General features: G+C 37.9%; 1 protein-coding gene across 1 annotated transcript in view; it reads right to left on the bottom strand.

Moving 5' to 3' along the window:
• Window positions 1-1,885: 1,885 nt before the first annotated feature.
• Window positions 1,886-12,310, bottom strand: part of rgmb (repulsive guidance molecule BMP co-receptor b) — a 41,403-nt gene continuing 30,978 nt past the window's right edge. Inside the window, exon 3 of the mRNA XM_039758351.1 lies at window positions 1,886-2,687. Coding sequence (XP_039614285.1) covers window positions 1,977-2,687 — 711 coding nt within the window. The 3' untranslated portion in view covers window positions 1,886-1,976. The remainder of the gene's footprint in view (window positions 2,688-12,310) is intronic.

The following is a 12,310-nucleotide window of genomic DNA, read 5'->3' as shown; positions in this document are numbered from 1 at the left end:
TAACATAGTACAACATAAGAAAACCTGCAGTACTAAATAGTAAATAGTTAACACACAAACAGGGTTCTCCAATTATGAATAATTAAAAAACAAGAGTTCTCAATATAAACGCAAACTTGACCCAACAAAAAAGGTAATGTACAGGGACAGCTTAATAGGTTTATAATAAAGTTTGTGTTTTTTTGGACACAGAATACATTTACCATATTACCAATTGTTTTCAGCCGTTTAGTAGATGGAATATTATAATTGAGTTATTATTAAAAGGTAGGTTTTTCACTATACAGGTAAAGGCAGTTTATTAAGATTATATAGTATTTTTTATTACAGTGACATATAGCGGGAGCCCAATAATTCCTGGAATCAGTCAATAGCAAGGGAGTTGGGTGTATTTATCAGTTATGCTGCAAGTGCATGCCCACGGTGTGGTTAAGAAGTCTGCCAAGTGATATCATACTGAGTTGATCTAGTGCATATTTCTAAGGGGTATTCTGCAATTGTCTGTGTGGACATGTGTTTTCCTCCAAGCTGAAAAAAGCCACATCGAAAAGGCAATATAGAATATGAAGACAACGATGATCACTTTTTCTGATATTGACAGACTTATTAACAAGGAGTTTGTTCCTGTGAATGGACTGTTAATCAGCGACATTACAATGAACTGCTGAGATTGTCAACGGCAATTTTTGTATCATGAGAGCTCCTATACACACCGTGTTGCCAGTCCTTTTTGTGCACATATTAGCTACTCAGCTATGTTAACCTCAAATCCTGAAGAAGGGAGCTTGACTCCCAAAACGCATCAGGTAAGTGGTTGACAACAAAACTGGGTTTGTTGATGGGTTATTAGAACCCCTTGATGATCATGAAATTGGCTGAGCAGTCACCTTGTTAGAAGTTCTTTGAACTCGGTCTATATTCTTTTTTCCCTGTAAAAAATTCTGTCTTATTTCTATCACAAGTAGAAGTAGTTATATATATATATATATATATATATATATATATATATATATATATATATATTTTGAGCTTTCTTTTTCATAGTAATAAAGAAAAATGTCTTCAAAATATATGTTATATCTTTTCGATTTTCATTTGTGTAACATAATTTTCTTTTAAGAAATGTGGTATGCAGTTGCAGTTCTCTGTTTCATCAACATTTTTTCTTGTCTTCTATTTTGTTTGTCCAAATTTGTGTATAGATTGGGAACTCTTCTTTTTTTATAATTTGTCACACTTTCCCTCTTCCTGTGTTAACTATTTCTTATTTCACTAACATCATTCAAGGCTAGAGTCAATTTATATTTTTCTTTGTTCTTATGGGTTTTACATCATAGTTTTGGGTTCATTTTTTTTGTGCTTGTTAAGTGTGACAGAACGGCCCTCTGCTTCAAAACTGTGGTCAGAGAGCTCTGAGTCACACCACACATATTTCCCAATATGTCCCCCACACCGCTCAGCAGATGTCTGATCAGTAGGTTTGTGGGACTAACAACGTTCTTTGTAAAGACCCCACCACTGCCCGCCTGCCCACCCTCCCATATAAGTAAGTGCTCACACTCCCCTGCCCAGTAAAACACTTGAATACTCATTTCTTTACCCTCCTAGCTACCGACACACACAACTCAGTAATCCTAGTCTGAAAAATTTGCAATACTGCAAAATAAAGCAAAAATAATAATAAAGTGCTTTCTTTTATCAAAGCCCTAATTCAGGGACATTTAAAAAATACAATAAAAAAATTGAATAATACTATATCCAATGTACCTGAAAAAAAATACACAAATTATGACAGTATGTACACAACCAATCAGAAGATTTTTTTTTTTAGGTTCTTTCCTTCAATTTTTTTTTCAGTATTGGACAACCCTTCATATACACGGTATATACATATATATAATTTTTTTGTTCATTTTAACATTTCTTCAATATATTAGGGCAATATATATTTACTTTTTCTGTTAATGACAAAAATCCTACAAAACCACAAGTACAACAAAGAAAAGTCCTAAAGTGAGCAAAGAACAATGGAAGAAGTATGGTCCACCATTCCCTTTACTAGGGAATATATGCCAGCGTTCTTTCTGAGGGTGCAGTGCCTCCAAGTCCTGCAGTGCACTAAATGCCGCAGAGGTGAAATTGGCATCGCCAGTGGTGAGAAGGTCAAACACACAGGAGTGGAAATAAATGTCCTTCACTTCCAATTTGTCATGGCATTTCGCCGTAGCGCTTTCCAAAGTAAACACACTGTGAGATTGATGAGGCCCACTGTGTTGATGGCGATGATGCTGTTGGTGTTGGTGTTGGTGCTGATGAACTGGCTGATGTAGGCTCAAGACAGGAAGAGGGATGATCCCACCTTCATCAATGCGTTCCAAAGTAGGACAACCATTCATGCACAGTTGCAAGTCCTGGGTTTCATCATAAGCAATAGCTAGTTCCTCAGGCATGCGGACCGCCAAAGTAAGATAGCGTCCCACCTGCCTCACGAAGATAGTAGCTCCAATATAGCTAGCAAAAATTTCTACATGCCGCCCAGCGGCCTTTTCCAGAATTAGCAGACTCTTGGTATCGCCTTCTCCTCCACTTGTTGTGCCATCAACAAAAGCAGCAGGAAGATCATCTGTCACAGCCTGGTAAACCTTCTGATCTGTGCAATCTTGGTAAGGTTTGAAGATAATAGTTATCTGTAAAGAAACCACAAAATTAATATCTGATCACAGAGAGGTTTTCTTTTTTCACAAATAAGTCAAATAAAAGTGTAAAGAAACAAAAAAATAAAAATAAAAAAAAAACAGACACATGGCAACACAGTTGATTAACCACAAAAAAATGGAAAAGTTAAGAGTCTGGTAAATCCTATAGTTCTGTATGAAAGTAAAGTATGCATACCCTGATGGCATAATTACTAATGCGCCAGTGTCAATTATCAAGTGACTACTAAATACCAACTGTGAACTGGAATATCTTGAAGAAAAGTGCCGAAACACAACTTGACAGACTTAACCTCAAAAGAAATCTGATCATCCCTTTGTGCAGAAGAAATTTTGGGTGTGGATATAATGTCAGTAAAAGCTACTGGATTTCAGCAATTTTACATGTATCTTTCAGAAAAGAGATTTCATGAATATGTACTTGAGCATAACACGTCACAGAGAAAAACAAAAAAAAAGAAATCATTAGGCGGTCAACAAACAATGAAATTAAAAACTAAACGTCGCTTCTTCCAGTAAAGTTTATCTACCAGTGAGGATCTAATCCTGATTCTAGAGATGACGAGTACATAATCTATGCCTTTTAAGAGAAAATATTAGATTTATAGCTCATACAGCAATGAGCTTTGGCTAATAAGGGTTAGGTTGAATACAGAATTGGCAAATGAGAAGCATTCTGATTTCACATGTCATCGATTGGAGAATACACATGTGTAATCTAATCCAATCGATGGAGCAGCGAATCAAAGCAATCACAAGCACTGATGTAATAGAAAGATTCATTAGAAACCATTTATGCAACCAGCACTCACACTGCTTTAATTTTAAACACAGTAAAACAGATTATCAGCATCGTTACATTATCTAAACTCCAGCACTACAAAAAGACCTATAGATGTAACCAACTGTACCAAAAAGAATTCATGACTGCAAGTGTATGTCTGACCGACCACGAGATACCATTTGGAAAATGCTTTCAGAATCATTTCTCATCAATCAAGAACTGTACTACTCACTAATTTTTCTTCTGTATAGCCCCCACATATTTGACACTACTAATAAAGTAGCTCTCCTGTGAACTGTACACTTTGATAATGTTATTTTACATGAGCACAACAGCCAAAGCCCTCTCTCACAAAGGCATAGTATTTCAACAAACATTATATACAGCCTGTCAGGTATGTGCGCCTGAGGATCACCACCGAAGCTCTTCCCAGGAATGTGATCCCCACCCTGGGCCGAGAACTGGTGCAACCACTAACTGTCTTGTCATTTTGTTCCTTCACAGTTCTGAGAAAACGACCAGTGAGAGCAACTGACTACACCCTTTTCAGTCCCTGGGTTACAAAAGGCGTCACTTAATAGAAAAACGATCTAAAAGAATGACCATCGATATCAGTCAACCCCACAGCAGAGCCAGATTAATAAGATGCCACCCTTTTTACATGGGGACTCATTTTTGTTTGATTCTTTTTGTTTGTAACTGCAAGTAAACAGGGAGGTCCGTGCTGGCACCCCAAAAGTCTCCTGTTGTCATAACCTTCACTCATTTTGACGACTACAAACCAATTAACGAACTAAGAACAGAAAGCGGACACTTCGATCCATTATTGATTTACTGATAATTCAAGACCATCCTTAATAACAATGACTGAAAATGCTTGTGGTGCTGTTGTCATTTATGAAGCATCTCAAATGTACCGGTAACTTTCTACAGCAAGAAATTTAAAAAAAAAATGTGGTTCTCACAAATGTACGGATCCTCTTTAAATCCTAAAACATAAGTTAAAAAATAAGTTAACTGCAGAGCAAATGATGGTCTGTTTTAGGCAATATCAACTTGAGAAAGTAGCTACAATAATGTACTAAATAATAAAACTCTTCTGTCCCGTATGAGTTTGTATGCATGTCTGGGCCCTTCAAGCAATCTTATTGGTCAGTTTGGCTTTGATCTGATTGGTCACTTTGGCTTTGATAACACAATCATCAGAGAAAGCAACTGGCAAGAGAGGCTGAAACACACAAGGATAATGGCTAAAGGTGCAGGAGGAATGCGGAGAGTCGCCTTTATATGATGGGAAGTGTTTGCTGGAACAGGAAAGATGTTTTCCCAGCAGGTAATGGGGACCTGCCTATTACTGATGGTAGTCAAAAAGTGAACAGAAGGTAAGCAATGTGCGTCAAAATGTCACAGTCTGAGAAGCAGGCTTTATGGGAACATTACCATGAGAAGGGGCATTGGGCAAAAAAAGCTGACGCACACAAGGATATCTTAGAAAGAAGTAGGAGGACAGTGAAGATAAGGGATACCAAATCTCAAATATTTTTTAAATTTATTCTATAACCTGTATTTGAAAGGTTATTGTGTCTAGTAAACCCTAATTCACATTTTGCAGTCGAACTTAGCCAAATCACCATCATCAGTCTTTTGAAACCGTCACAATCATGATGTGTTGTAGGACTGGAGAAGACGCAGCTTTCAAATTCCAGGAGTGTTTCAAAGTTTTCACGTAGCAGCCATTTGTCCTTATTAGTCACTATGTTCTCCATATCTGGATTTTCCCATAATACCAACAGCTTTTAAAATAGCAAGAAACCATTTTAAAGCCTTAAAATCTAAGGCTTAGAAAGTGAGAAGAAAGGGAATGAAGATAAAAGTATGGACAATTAAGAAGAAGAAGAAGAAAAAAAAGAGACTAATTTCTACCATAACTGAATTGTGAAAATAACTAATATTTCTGTGGACTTTTATCTATAACCTAAATATGGCATTTATGTTTAATTAATAATAATTATTTATATTTATATAGTGCTTTTCTCACTAAACATGGAGGACCCAGGACACAAACCCATGATGTCCTTACTGCGAGGCAGTAGAACTACCACTGTGCCAATTCACATGCAGTAACAATAATTAAACTCTGACTGTCCCAATTAGGGATCCTGAGGTGGTTCGTCATGTGGTGGGTACGGCAATGTGTTGTGTCAGTGCAAGCTCACAACCTCCCCCTCCTTATAGCTTCCTTTGCTGATGCTACATAAATCTATCCAAGGAAGGATTTATTCAGTCAGGCTTCATGCTTGACAGTATAAATGGCCTGCCCAGCACAATCAGGCTTTGCTTGGGTAGGAGCTTATGCATTGTTCATGCCACTTTATTATTTCTAGAAGGTACAAGAGCTTCTATGCATTAAATGTTTTCAGGGCTGGTGGACCAAGAGTGACTATGAAATAAGGATCGATAATAATACACATTTGTACCTCTTGATAGGCAATAAGAGTGACTATTGTTTAGTCATGCTAGGCCTGTCCACATGTGCCATTCAGAGGGCGCAAATATGTCGGTCACTGGCACAACTGGAAAAAATTCATATCTAAAAACATGCCGACTGATGCATTCTTTGACATTTGCTTTTCTGTATGTACTGCACTGAAATTTAATTCAAGCAATACTAAGGTATTACACACATGAAGTGTTAGATTTGAATAGAACATGGAAGGTTTGAAATTTGAAAGTACTCTACTGTATCATGAGAAGGACCTAGGGGTCGTTGTGGACTCATCACTGTCTACATCCAGGCAGTATATAGAAGAAATCAAGAAGTCAAGCAGAATGTTAACACAATGTATGAAGCATAAGTCAAGGGAGTTTATACTTAAATTAACGTACTAGTGAGGACTCAACTGGAGTACTGTGTGCAATTTTTGTCCCTATATTACAAAAAAGACTGAGAAGAGCGACTAGGCCGATTCCAGGATTATGTGGTATGAACTATGAAAAAATACTGAAGGAGATGAATATTTTCAGTTTAAGCAAAAGGAGATTAATCGGTGACATGATCAAAGAGTTTAAAAGTATAAAAATAATTAGTACAGTGGATCCTAGCTGTTACTTTAAAATAAATTGTTCATCAACAACAACGGGACACAGTTGGAAACATGTATGGGCAGATTTTGCACAAATCTTAGAAAGTTTTTCTTTATGCAAATAACCACAGACACATGGAATAAAATTACCAAGTAGTGTGATGGAGAGTAAAACTTAAGGGACCTTTAAACTTTGATTCAATGTTATTTTAGTAAATCTAGAGAAAAGGATAGACATAAGTACATACGGATTCTGACAAACAAGAGGAGACCATTCAGTCCATCAAGCCTGTTTGTTTAGGTAATAGCTAAGCTGTCCCAATATCTCATCCAGATACTTCTTAAAAGTTGTTAGGGTTTCTGTTTCCTTTTCATGGCTCAGTAGTTTGTTCCAGACTCCCATCAATCTTTGCATAAAGAAATGTTCTCTGGCTTCAGTCCTAAATACATTTCCCCTTAATTTCCACTGGTGTCCTTACATATGTGATTCACCATTTAGTCAAAGGAATTCAGCTGAATCTACTTTTTTGATGTCTTTGAGAATTTTAAGGACCTGTGTTAGATCTCAATGTAGTCTCCTTTGCTGAAGACTAAACAAGAATAATTCTGTGAGCCGGTCAGAGAGAAACATATCCTTAAGTCCTGGACAATCTTATTGTGTTGAAAGGCCTTTTCTCCTCACAATTGCTCTTTCACATCTGGACAACTTATATGTTGACTATCTAACTACTATGGAATTTTAGTTAATATATCATAATTTTTTAAAATCTAAAAGTATACAATTTATGCAGTATGAATCTATAACAGAATGAATTATTAAACATAAGGAAAAGGACTGAATGTAACTCAGGAGTAACTAAATGTAACTTAAAGCTTAAGCAGATGAGGTCTCTTCCTTGTCTTAGAGAAGGTACCAATGTAAATTTTCAAAGGTTAGAATGAGGCAAATTAGTAACAAACACCCTCCCAAAAAGTAGGGATAAATTGATTGGGAAGCCCATACACCCCAACTATGGAGCGTTGCAAAGATCAATGGGAAAAGCAGTAAACACCCCTCATAACAAAGTGGTGCTCAGAATAATGGGAGAATCAACAGGGGTCAAGATTAGTGGTGGCTTTAGTTGATTGGGGGAGGTGATAAAGTTCTGCATTTTAAAAATTAGAGGACGTAATGTATTAAATCAGATTATGGTAATTAGAAAAAGTATGAAAGCATATTATTTTTTTAATTCAGGGCTCACTCCATGGACTGAGACATTTGTGCACAACTTTGTGCAAATAAAAAATGTTCTGCATTCTCATCTGGGCTCTATAATGGACTTCTTTGAGGAGAGACAAAAGTTTTTTCCATGACACTACTCACATCTTTAAGATGTGGGAGGAAATTGAAATCTTTTAAATTAAATACTGTGAAAATGTGCAAATATTGATTTGGAGCAATGATGAACTTACCACACACAGCTCCAAAACATCATATAAAATTTACCAGGTTATCGGTATTTAAATATATATTCACGTTATGTATCATATTCTCCCAACTTTACTCGTAAGTCATCAAAATGATGTAGTAACACTGTAAGCTTTTGGTGACATTTGGAGGACTTGCATTGCAGGAGACAATATCTGGGTAAAAAATATCTTGCGGTTCATAAATTAGTCCACTTTTTTCTTAAATTTTTTTTTTTTAATTACAGTATTAAACATAGAAGCACTTTCACATCATGGATGTTGCTCCTAAATTGATTTTCAATTTCCCTTTCCTTCAGGTAAGATCTTCTGTTGAGTTTCCTCTGATTTTTTTCATTTAGGTCTCCAGCTAACTGTATATCTTTTTTTTTTTAAATCCTTCATATGAAAACAGCATGCTTATTCAAAACATTTGAAAATATTGAAAAAAATAAATACAATTTGAGGTTTTTTATGACATTCTTGAGATCAGTCATCTATAGATCATTTACATATCATGACAATCTCCAACATGTTTAATCCAAAGTAGAGTTTGTGGTGGTCCGCAGTCTATCTCAGAAAACAATGCTGGCCAAGGCACCAGTCTATTACAAAGGTCACTCATACAAACACTCAGACACATTTAGAATTACCAGTTAGGACAAACATGAATTGGGATGCAAGACGAAACCTGAAGTATTCAGAGAAAGTAAATGCAGACACGGGAAGTGCACTGAAATGCACCGTAGACTGTAACCAGGTACAGGATATAGTATGAGTCTCCTAAATGCAGTTGTAGCTTTACTTGTAGAGTTTATCCTGGCAACATTGGGTGAAAGGCAAGGACTTTTCTTGTAAAGGATGGCAATGCACACTTCCATACAATATGCTAAATTACTGTCTCCGGTCTCTCTAACTTAAACACCTACAGGATTAAAACCAAGGTGCCCATGCAAATGTGAGAAAACATGCAAACATTTACATGTATTTGCTTAACAGATGCTTTTATTCAAAGCGACTCAAAAATAGAGGTCAATATATTCGAGTAAGGGTGGCACAGTGGCGCAGTGGGCAGCACTGCTGCCTCGCAGTTAGGAGAGCCGGGTTCGCTTCCTGGGTGCTCCCTGTGTGGAGTTTGCATGTTCTCCCCGTGTCTGCGTGAGTTTCCTCCCACAGTCCAAAGACATGCAGGTTAGGTGCACTGGCGATTCTAAATTGTCCGTAGTATGTGGTTGGTGTGTGTGTGTGTATGTGTGTGTGTGTGTGTGCCCTGTGGTGGGCTGGCCCGGGGTTTGTTTCCTGCCTTGCACCCCGTGTTGGCTGGGATTGGCTCCAGCGGACCCTTGTGACCCTGTAGTTAGGATATAGCAGGGTAGAACAAATATACAAGTTAGTAACAATTACTAGATTATAAAATCTAATAGCTTACATCAGGGGGTGTGAGATGGCATTTCAGGGTGGGGGACAAAGAAAAAGGCTGTGTGGGGTGCATTGTCAGACTTATCATGGTCCAACCAGTCTCTTGCAGTGTGCCGTCATTTGTAGGTCATTTATTAGTTAGTGCTCCTGTTCTATGATATGAAAAGAATCAGGCATTGCGTGCACAACTGTCACCTGTGAATGAGGAGAGAAATGCAGATTCTTGTGGGTTTCTTGCAGCGGACGTAGCGTTCGTAAAGGCAAATAGCTTTTTCTATGAGAATGGTTACATCTTGCCTGAAGAAGGGGCCTGAGTTGCCCCGAAAGCTTGCATATTGTAATCTTTTTAGTTAGCCAATAAAAGGTGTCATTTTGCTTGGCTTTTCTCTATGAGAATGGAAATTAGACCTGGCAATGAGAGAAGGCCAAGGAGTTCTTTATAAGCCCTGATCATGAAATGTCACTGATTTTGAGGTTTGATTGACATTTTTGCCAGGGAGGACAAGGGGGACTGAACTGTACACAACACCTGCTGCTTACACTCAGTCCACCTCTCCTGTTTGCAGTCCTGGCAGTGGTGCAGCAATTTTAACTGTGCGGCACATCTTTTAATGAACTGTAGTGCAGGTGTTATCAGGGGACAAAGCTTGTCGACTGTGTTTCACTGCTTAGTGGCACACCAGCTCTCATTGCTTCATGCGGGTCTCCAGTCTCGAGTCTCCATGAGCCCCTTGATCTTGTGCCATTTCCTTATGGTGCTTGATGCTTCACAGGATACCCCAAGCCCCAGACCATCAACCAACCTTCATGGGAAACACATTTACAAGATTATTATTATATGAGCTTAAATTGCTTAATTTATATTTAAATTTTATGCACCAAGTTAAAAAGTGTATTTATTTTTAGTTCAATTTGTTCACCTGCAGTACCATATGTGGTTTGCTGTTCAAAAATACGAGTTCTTCATCTTGAAAGGTGATGTTACTTTTGTAAGGGGTACAAACATAAATCAAACATTTTCTAGTGGAGCGGGGCATAGAAAAGATTGGGAACCACTGAGCTAGACAGAAATTCACCAAAACGTTTCTTAAATATATGGAGAGAGGCACAATTCCAAATGGAGGAGGGAAGATCATTCCACCAGCTAGGAGCTATACATGAATAGAATCTGGACTGAGATTCAATACCACACAGATGTAGCATCACCAGACCCGAGTACTTGAGGAGCAGCATAGGATCTCACAAATGTCTCCATATACTGTATATTATATATATGGGAACTGATCCATTGACTACTCTGCAAGCAAGCATCAAGGATTTTAAGTTAATACATACTGCTACAGGGGGCCATATTAGTGATCTGAGAAGAGGAATGGCATGTGCCCACCTCAGCTGATTGAACACCAGAACCGCCACTGCAGTTTTAATGATCCGCAGTGTGTTGGTGACAGCAGAGAGTTCCAATAGTCTAGATGTGACAAAACCAAAGTATGAACCAGGTATTCTGCTGCAGGCTCTGTTAAATACACTCTGGTTTACTGCGCCTGTCGCAAGATTACTTGAGTTTGTGCAGGAAAAAATGAAATCTAAAGATGATCAAGACATTCTGGAGTGAAATGCACTGTCCAGTGTCAAAAAGCTCTGTCTTAGTTGCAGGTCGTGGACCCTTCAACAGGATAATGACCCAAAACAAACTGCTAAAAGAACCCAAGAATGTTAAGAACAAAACACTGGACTATTCTGAAGTAGCCTTCTATGACCACCGATTGGAATCCTATTAAACATCTATGGAATGAGCAGAAACATGCAGTCTGGAGAAGACTCCCACCAAACCTGACACAGCTGGAACAGTTTGCTCAGGACTAGTGGGCCAATCGACCTGTAGACAGGTAAAGAAGTCTCATGGAGAGCGCCAGGAATGGCTTGTTTGTAGTGACTGCCTCTAAAGGTTGTGAAGTGAAAAATTAGGTTAAGCATCTCATTATTTTTGTCCAAGACATTTTCATTGGTATTATTTGAAATATTCAGTTGAATCAAAACTCTAAAGCAAAGTCTGATTTTTTTAAAATATGGAATAATTTTAATTAATTGTAATTTTAAGTAAATTTGAAGTAATTGCCAGTTACTTTAGTTAGTTTCATGTTATTTCTGAAACAATCATAGGTTCTCCTTTTTACATGGAGGGGTACCAATATATTTGTCCACGTCTGTATGCTACCATTATTTCAGATATGAAGAACTGGTAGGCCTAGATAAGAGTTTGTAGTCCTCTGCTGTTATGGCTCCCAAGGCACTGCTGTTAAGGAGAATACAGGCAATAAACTCCTATATAAGACTTTCTGCCATATAACAGAAGCGATTTTGTGGTTAGAGTAACAGATGTGGAAAACTGACTGTCCGAGGACCACAGAGCTGGACCCCTGCTGTTTATATATGAATATATGCAAGTTCCACTAAGTTAATCCTCTTTATGTGAATCAGCCTGTATAAATTCTCCAGTTCACCACACATATGCACCTCATCTTGTTTCTTGGATTTGACACTTACTTGGGGAGTGGGATACCAAATCATGCCTGGACCATCTTGGATGAGCTTTGGGACAAAAACATGAAACATGTGGAATTCAGCTTTGTGCTAAACAGAAAATTCAAAAATGCCTTACACTCTGTTCCAGAGAATAGGACATCACCAATTTTGTAAGGACTTGGGAATTCTAGTGGGAGTCCCGCCAACGGCTGCTCTGAATTTAGCAAAATAACAAAGACAAGAGTTGGTAAACTCCAAACCAATCCACTCAAAGACATTTGTTTTTATTAGATCTGATGCCATACATGCATAATCCATCACGGGGGTTGGGTGTTTTC

Source organism: Polypterus senegalus, chromosome 7 (genome assembly GCF_016835505.1).
Source record: "Polypterus senegalus isolate Bchr_013 chromosome 7, ASM1683550v1, whole genome shotgun sequence".
NCBI classification, from domain to species: domain Eukaryota; kingdom Metazoa; phylum Chordata; class Cladistia; order Polypteriformes; family Polypteridae; genus Polypterus; species Polypterus senegalus.
The sequence above is the reverse complement of the archived record's forward strand: the minus strand, read 5'-3'. Positions and strand labels throughout refer to the sequence as shown.